We start from the raw sequence: 8628 nt of genomic DNA, 5'->3' as shown, positions 1-8628 counted from the left end.
TGAAGAGTATGGTGCGACTGCTACTCCCCACTTTCTCTTTGCTGAGTGGCGCGGTGGCTCCGCGTACGCTGGATCATGCGTTGCGCGCGTGTGGTTATGGGTTCAAGGGTTGTTCTGCCTTCTCCGCTGGTTTGAAGGTTTTTATTTTTCTTCTGTTGGTGTGTCTGCTACGGCGCGTCAAGTTCAGGCGCACGTGCCGTTGCCTCTCCATAAAGGGTGACTCGATTGCTGCTTTCGCTCTCTCGCCGCACCCTCGCTTCCGACTTGCAGCAGTAAACGTAAAGCCCTTCAAACTTTGTTTAGCCTTTTTCCATCTCCCTCTGTCTTCTTGATCACGCAATGTCCCATTTCTCTTGTGCGGGCGACTGAAAGCGCATCCTCCTCCCTGCGCGCGGTTACTTTCGGATGGCTGAGCGCGCGGGACCTTCGTCTGCTCATTGGAGCGGTGGCTCAATTCCGATTCAGAATACGAGCCGAGCTCGGATTCGGACTCGAACAGAGTCGCATGCGAGGAAGAGGGTTCCGCATCGTCAGATTCGGATGTTGAACGGATTTTATAGTCAGGCTGATGATGTTTACTAACAACAGCTGCAGAACACTGAAATGTGCATATTGCATTGACTATGTTATTTGTATACCAATCATAATCAAAAATAAATTGCTATGTTCATTCCCTGTTATGCTCGTTCCCTGAAACCAAGCCGACACTGGGGGTGCGTCACGGTCAGAAAGGTCCGACAGCGAAAGGGTTAAATCATCGCGGTCAGATAGATGCCATTTTAATCGACTACTCAAAAGCATTCGATTTGGTTTGTCATAATAAGCTCATCACTAAACTTGGTGCCTTTTTCAAGGGAATACACAGCGGCGACTACTAGGCTTGATCTAGGACTACTTACATTTGAGATCACAGTTTCTCACGTTCAAACACTCTCAATCAACATCTGCCTATATGATATCTAGCGTCCCGCAGGGACCCGTTCTAGGACCACTTTTATTCCTGATTTACATTAATGATGTCGTCCTGATAACTCATAGCACATCAGTTAAACTCCGCTTATATGGAAATGACTGCGTTACGTATACAAATATAAACAATCCATGCGACCAGCTTATTCTAGATAATGTGTTTTCTTCATTCTGTCATTGGAGCAACACATGGCAGATGAGGATAAATTTTAGCAAAACGGTATCGATGACATTCACTAAAAAGAAAAATCCCTTTCGTGTTTCGAATGGTAACAGCACACATCAACTAACGCACGTAAACGAGTTTAAGTACCTAGGTGTAGCATTCTGTTAAAACTTGAATTGGTCCAAACATATCGATTCAACTTGCTCCAAGGCACTTTGGAAAGTCGGGTTCTTAAACCGTACGTTGAAAGACGCAACCAAAAACTGTAAGCTGATGGCGTACACGTCTCTAGTAAGGCCTGTGCTTGAATATTCTTCAGCGGTCCCGTCGCCGCACTTCGCTAAAGACATAAATAAACTTCAAAATGTGCAGAAAATAGCAATAGGATTCATTTATAAGCGTTATGACCGACACTTCTCTCCCACATTTCACGCCCGCACGTTATCACTTGACACACTTCAACACAGACGCACTTGCGGTCGCATTGTTCTTCTACACGAGATCGTCAACAGGCGTATTTAGGTTGACGCCTCTTTTTCTTTCACCAGTTCTTCAGCACGTGTCACTCGCCGTACTAGACCGCTTAATATCGTGCCGTTTATGGCGTTTTTAGACTGCTTCAAATTTTCTTTCTTTCCTTTCACAGTCTAACTATGGAACGATTTAGATGGCACATTGCGTATGGTGTCTGTTGGTCACTTTCTGCGAGAATTACCTAATCATGTATTTTCCGAATGATATTGTACTGTTTTCTGCGTTAATTTTCCCTCTCACATTTGTAATCATGCACGTTCTTAATAATATAGTTCCATGTGAAACCTTCTGTAGCACTTCTGCTATGTCCCAATAACATGGGATAACGGTATTTGTAAATCAACTAAAAAACCTAACAAAACATAGATACCTGCGCATATATACGAGCCGCGTTGTTCCACCTGAAACCCCTGCAGCCACGCACCACCACTGCGTTTGCTAAGTAGCGCCAATTTTTTATGCGCGCCGCCGTTCCCTGATTCGTCGCTCAACCCAGTTCCGCTCACGCAATTTCCGGCTCTTGAATTTTCGTTCGTTGCAAGCTCGCACGTCGCTTCCGCTTGAAACCAGAAGTTGCGACTACGTAAGTACCGCTTGACGCCGGAAGCTGAGGGGGCGTGCGAGCGATGTGCGCGAAGGAGGAGGGTATGTTGGCGGTATCGTGTATGGAGTGGCTTTAGTTCCCCGCTGAGACGAGTCAATATGAACGGCCGAGCCACTTAAGCGACGACAACCGTGTTCTAGAGTCCAGACACACATATTAACGGCTGCTGTTATTGATTCTCACTTTTCTTTAACTTCATCATACTTACAGTTTGCGCGTGCAATAAAGCATTATTAGAGAAAACTGCGCTCGCATAAGCGCCCATTTATTGGACGCGTGTTGCTCTCTGGCCAAAACGCGTATGCCATCGTTTAAACAGAGAGGTGATTGTTTATGCTGCTGTACCGAATACACCGTCTGTTGTTTCGCACTGGACGCAGAGGTAAACAGTACATCTCAGCATGACAACACGCACAGGCACACCCATCTACGTATTGATGCGACCGGCAGCATACGGGAACGGTAACGTACAGATATTGATTTGCACGACGCTGTGTTGCCGCTTGCCGCTTATAGTGTACACGCCTTGCGAAGTGAAGAGTAGTTAATTTCCAATCACTAAGGTCAGAGCTCGACTATAAAATCAGTTTACTTCATCCTAACTGCTTACCTTTCAGTGCAGGTCCGCCGTTAGCGGGTGCACGAACTGGACAGGGCCAGGCCTAACCTTCGCTGAACAGGATCAACGTTTGTTCAAAGATTATGTGCACGACTTGAGAGGGTCGAAGCATGTGCATTTCAATTTCGCAGGTATGTTTTGACTCATTTTGAGAGCAATTATTTATATTTACAAGCGAAGGCGCTGCGGCTATCGCGTTATCGGTTCGACGGCCGATCGCGCGGTGTTCGGTGGAACAATGGAGTAGGATGGCCAGTTGGGCTAGTTGGTTTACGTTCATGTCTGAAATTAAATTGAAGCGCACATTAGACGGGACGGGGAAGTAGACAAGCGCCGTCTTGTCTACTTCCCTAACTGTCTTATGTGCGCTTCAATCTGATCTCAAACATGAGGTGCACGGAACGATGATCGGCACGCTGATTTTATCGGTGCCGTCGACAAGAAAGGCCGTCGCAGTACAAAAACTCATGTTCATCGTTAGCGCCGTTGTCAGCCTGGTATGATAAATCGGTCTCAGAGGCACACTGTGCTGAATTGTTGGCTAGTCGTTGTGTGGAGCGTCTTGTCGGTGTCGTAGTGAACCAGTGTTACCACGCCTTAACCGAGTATATACGTCCAGTCAGGCACGCGGTGGCACCACCCGAAAGTGAGCGCCGATGCTGCTCAAAGACTTCGTCAGCAACATGCTGTTTTTAAGCGTCGCCCAATTGTAACTCAGGGTACGTTCGTTAAAGTTGGTAGCCATCAATGAAAGGCGCCATCTAAGTGGCTCACGGTGCGTCCGGGCCACGCAATGGTAGGAACTGCACCTGTACTCCGTGGTCCGGACGAAGGCCGGGCCGCTCTTTCTTTTTATGCGAAGCATACTAGCCGCACAACCACGCTCTTCCTTGCTGCGCCGCGCGCTGCCGCGTAGCTACCATATGACGTCATAACAGCTGCAAAGCGGACGCTTCAGCTTCGCCTTCAAGAGTGGAGCGCGACAGCGTTCCCGTCGACCCGCCAAGGGGTGTAAGACAATGGGCTACGGCGCAGCGACTACGCGCCCCTCATCGGACGCGGTGAGCGTCGAGCAACGCAGCGTTCGGCGCGACAACGAAATGTGCGCCTGAGCAAGCGACGCACGCCTGAGCCTTAGAAACAGCTCGTTTCTAAGGCAACACCGCGTTCACTAGAGGCGCTTTTGTACCGCTTTGAAGCATCGAACTCGACACTGCCGCTTACACCCTACGGCATTCCATTTCTTCCCGTCGAAAGCGAAGGTGAGCCGTACGATATGCTAATGATTCTAGTAATGCACAGTGCTTGGAAAACCAGAATGTCAGTGCGTAATGCGGACGTCAACCCGGGACAACTTCAACGAAAGCATCGCATATTTACGTGATATGTTCAAACAGAAGGAAGAAAAGCCAGATTGGTGTGTTTATCTGGACGAACTCCTGATCGTAAAGCGTTTTTATGCGAAGCATATTACTAGAGCTCAACCCAGCTCCTCAGGCGCGGCGGTGTCGCCTTCAATACCACGTGACACCGTGACATCACGACAGAGGAGAAACGGGGCTCCAACTCGCGCCGTCGCTCGCGGCGTCGCGGCGGTATATAAGCAGCTGCGCTTGCCACTGCTAGACACTCATGAGAGGAGATGCCTCCTGGAGACAGAGCTGCTCGTTGGAATGAGAAGCGAAGGTTGCGGCGTGCTACAAAGACTGTTTCTAGGTGGCTTTGCTACGGCGCAGCGACTACGCGCCCCGCATCGGACGCGGTGAGCGTCGAGCAACGCAGCGTTCGGCGCGACAACGAAATGTGCGCCTGAGCAAGCGCCGCACGCCTGAGCCGACGCCGACGACACCGGCTTTTCTGTGACACGAGCTCCTTAACGCTGTTGCGTTAAAATAAAGGCTAGTATGCTTCGCATCCTGGGCTTAACCTTAGCTAAGCCACAGCCGTTTTTTTACCCACTTATGCTAGCCAGACACAAGCTAGCATTTTTAATGTGATGTTATGATGTTGTTTTTCACTGTATTGTGCCAAGTTGGCAATAAAGAAAAAAAACTCGTGGCTCAGTGGTAACGTCTCCGTCTCACAATCCGGAGACCCTGGTTCGATTCCCACCCTGCCCATCTTGCAAGTTGTTTTTTATTCATGAAGTGCCTGCTGGGATTTATCGCTCACGGACAACGCCGCAGACGCCGACACTGCTTTTCTGCGACACGAGCTCCTTAATGCTGTTGCGTTAAAATAAAGGCTAGTATGCTTCGCATCCTGGGCTTAACCTTAGCTAAGCCACAGCCATTTTTTTAAGTGGAGTTGAAGGCTTGCGGTACGCCTGCTTGCGGCACCACGCGGACGTAGAGCTACCAGAGGAGTTTCCATGGGGTACACGCACAAGTGTAAGCAGCAACGAGCGTCCGAGTGCGTTTCCTTTTTTTTTGTGGGTGGGGGGGGGGGGGTTCGTTGCCAGGAGATCGGGCCGCCTGGCCGCACGCGTGACCCTTCCGAAACGTTTCGCGACTGACCCGCTAGGGCAGAGCGCATGCGCCGCCACACAGTAAAAAAAAGGCAGATCGTCAACACAAGGTGGTTTATTGTCATTAAAATAAACCGCTCGAACAGACTCTCAAGAAATTTAGGGCTTGGTTAAAAACGAGCTCTCCAAGAAACAATGGCTGCTCGATGTCTAGCGTTCCAAAGCGCGTTAAATACATGCTTGCCGATAGAAGATAAAAAACAGTGGGCAATAAAAAGCTGCTGCGGTACTTTGGCGTAGATGCATGTAAAACGGCCCATTGCATGGAAATCATCCGAGATATAACGCAAAAGAGGAAATTTAACTGCTACGAAAATAGACTGCCAAAAACACTGAAAGACTGACTACAAGCAAAAATCATAGATAATCTGTAAGCTTCCGCCGTGACACCGAAAACAAGCTCCTTCCTTCGGAAACTTTTGTCGTTGTCTCACTTCGACTAACTTGCGATACCCTGTTTTTTAAAGAAAGATACCTTCTGGGATTGTATGTGGCGAAACGAGACTACAATAATAAAGCACGCCGTAGTCGCAGTTTCCTGAGAACCTTTTAACCAACTGAGGTTCTTTAACATGCACCTAAGTCGAAGTGCACCAGCGTTTTTGCAGTTCTCCCCCATCGAACGCGCGACATCAAGCTGAGCAGCACGACGCCATCGAAACTGGCCTACCGCGGCGGGTGATACCTTGTTGATCACACAAAGGACGGTAACCATACTTAAACATCAGTTGTTGCGATATGTTTCGTCAGGTCGTATTATTCCAAAATAACGAATGTTTTCGAATGCGAATCAGAGTAGTTAGTGTGTGCAGTACTCTATTCGTATTCGAAAGTTCGAATATTGTGGGGTCATTGCAAACCCCACCCCGCTTATGGTAACGTAGGTTTCTTTCGGCTACCAACCACGTAGGGAATTTTCATAAATGTGTTTGATAACACAGGTAGATACCACAATCGCCTGTTTATATATAATATTCAGGGAATCTTTGCAGGATTTATTTTATTTATTTATTTATTGCAAAATACTGCAGGCCAATGTGGTGGCCCAAGCAGGCGTGGCTTACATCCAACATGAATGAATAAAGGGAAAATCAGACATCCACCCGTTCGTAGCAATTGCTACAAAGGAAACCCATACGGGTTCCTAGAAAGAAAAGCCTCATAGTTGAAGAAAAATTCGTCCTGGTCCGGGACTCGAACCCGGGACCACCGCCTTTCCGGGGCAGCCGCTCTACCATCTGAGCTAACCAGGCGGCTAGCAGATGGTAGGGCGAAGTCGAATTTGTCGACAACACGAAGCAAAGGCAAGTGTTTGACGTAGTAGTTCTGCGGAAACCCGCAAGGTGGAGAGAAGTAATGAATAATGAAAAGTAATGAAATTTTCGTCAACTATGAGGCTTTTCTTTTGAGGAACCCGCATGGGTTTCCTCTGTAGCAATTGCTACGAACGGGTGGATGTCTGATTTTCCCTTTATTCATTACTTCTCTCCACCTTGCGGGTTTCCGCAGAACTACTACGTCAAATCCAACATGAATGTACAAAAGAACGGGCAACAAAAATCAAGAAAGAAAAAAAAAGGAAAAAGAAAGTTTAACAGAGAAGGTGACACTCCAACTCAGCGAGAAAATTATTGGAACCAGCAATATCAGATGGCAATGAATTCCAACCTTCCACAGTTCTAGGAAAATAACTGAATTTGAAAGATTTTGATCGGGCAAAGATTGTTAATAGGGATGTTAATAATGTCGTGTTAATAGGGATTTTATACTGCCAGGCAGACCTATTTTTACGTTACCAAACAAACAATTATAAAGAAATGAAATGCGACTAAACATTCTGTGGGCTGCTAGAGAAGAAATACAGTTTAAGGATTTAATAAAGAAAAATATATAGATGGCAAGAAGGCATAATCTCAGGAAATGCAGAATATCCGAGCGTTAAGGAATCAGGCTCCCTGAAAAAGAAAATAAAACAATAATCATTAGCAGAGACAAAGTAAACATTCTAAGCAGTATTTAATGACATAAAAAGCCACTTGGAGCCGCCGATGCAATACCATGATTTAGTATTATCTGTGTATGATTTAGCATTAAAAGATACAAAGACATGAAAATGACAGGGACTTTTATACGAGTCACAACGTTCAAACCGTGTTCGAACGAAGGTGAGCAAGGCTATCTAGTACTTCATAATGAGAATGACGGCAAAGCAAGAACAAACAAGGTGCGAGTAATAGGTACAGACAACAGCACCGACCATCCGCGCTTGTGTTTGTCCTCGTCACTCGCCCCTCGTCTGTTTCTCTGCTGTAGTTGCTTTCATCGATGCAGCCGCGTAAAGGCGATGGCTGCTGACGCCTAACAGAAGCGCTGCTTCCGCGTATAACCAACAGCCCAGTAGCATAGAGATCTTCACGAAAGGCGCTGCGGGGCACCACCCTCATATGGTTGCTATCACTGAGACGTGGTTGCATGATGGCGTACACGATGATGAAGTTATAATATTAATTATAATAATAATCTTTATTTCTCTCTTTCTACAGAATGAAAGCGGACGTAAGGGTAAAAGCCGCATCCAGCGGCTTGAAAAAACCCAATTACGCCCCGCATGACAGTATGACGAGGAAACAGCTTAGTCATGACAAACGCAGAGAAATACTAGTAACATTAGAATACATTGCGAAATTTGTGAACGTACAAGGGCAAGAATACAGTAGGGACCAGTAAGAAAATTTACGTACAAGATTGACAACAGCCTTAGTGAATTTGTTAACATTGTATGATGTAAGAAACAATAGCGCGAGGTACAAGAACAGAATGAAACACCATACATTAGTGAAGCAGCGGCAAAACACTAATTAACTTATTTTTCGATATTTCTTCCAGTGAGATGTTATTACGTCCAAGTGTGTTAAGATAACAGGGAAGTTTATAGGCGCTTGATTGAAATCGGTACACAGTCCGACAAAACGGTGTAGACCAAGCGGTGCAACGGCGTACATCGTACATTGGCACATGGCTTTGAAGGTTGAATAGTGTCAACATATCTGCGTTGTTTGTTCGAATAGCATTCTTGTACATAAGAATTAATCTGAAGGCATAAAGATTAGGCACTTGAAAGATGTTAAACTCAGAATAATAGCTTTCCGTGTGGGCATACCATGGTATGTTAGCGATTAATCTTATCGCACGTTTCTGAGTCACAATAA

The 8628-nt window shown here is 46.5% G+C and overlaps 1 protein-coding gene across 5 annotated transcripts in view; it reads right to left on the bottom strand.

The window, feature by feature from the left end:
- Positions 1-7278: 7278 nt before the first annotated feature.
- Positions 7279-8628, bottom strand: part of LOC135916819 (uncharacterized transporter YutK-like) — a 511079-nt gene continuing 509729 nt past the window's right edge. For all 5 annotated transcript variants that reach the window (XM_070531469.1, XM_070531470.1, XM_070531473.1 and 2 more), the window contains one exon: positions 7279-7374. In XM_070531469.1, coding sequence (XP_070387570.1) covers positions 7358-7374 — 17 coding nt within the window. In that variant the 3' untranslated portion in view covers positions 7279-7357. The remainder of the gene's footprint in view (positions 7375-8628) is intronic.

The sequence above is a fragment of the Dermacentor albipictus genome, chromosome 1 (assembly GCF_038994185.2).
Source record: "Dermacentor albipictus isolate Rhodes 1998 colony chromosome 1, USDA_Dalb.pri_finalv2, whole genome shotgun sequence".
NCBI classification, from domain to species: Eukaryota; Metazoa; Arthropoda; class Arachnida; order Ixodida; family Ixodidae; genus Dermacentor; species Dermacentor albipictus.
Note: the sequence above shows the minus strand (reverse complement) of the source record. Positions and strands in the feature narration are given on the sequence as shown.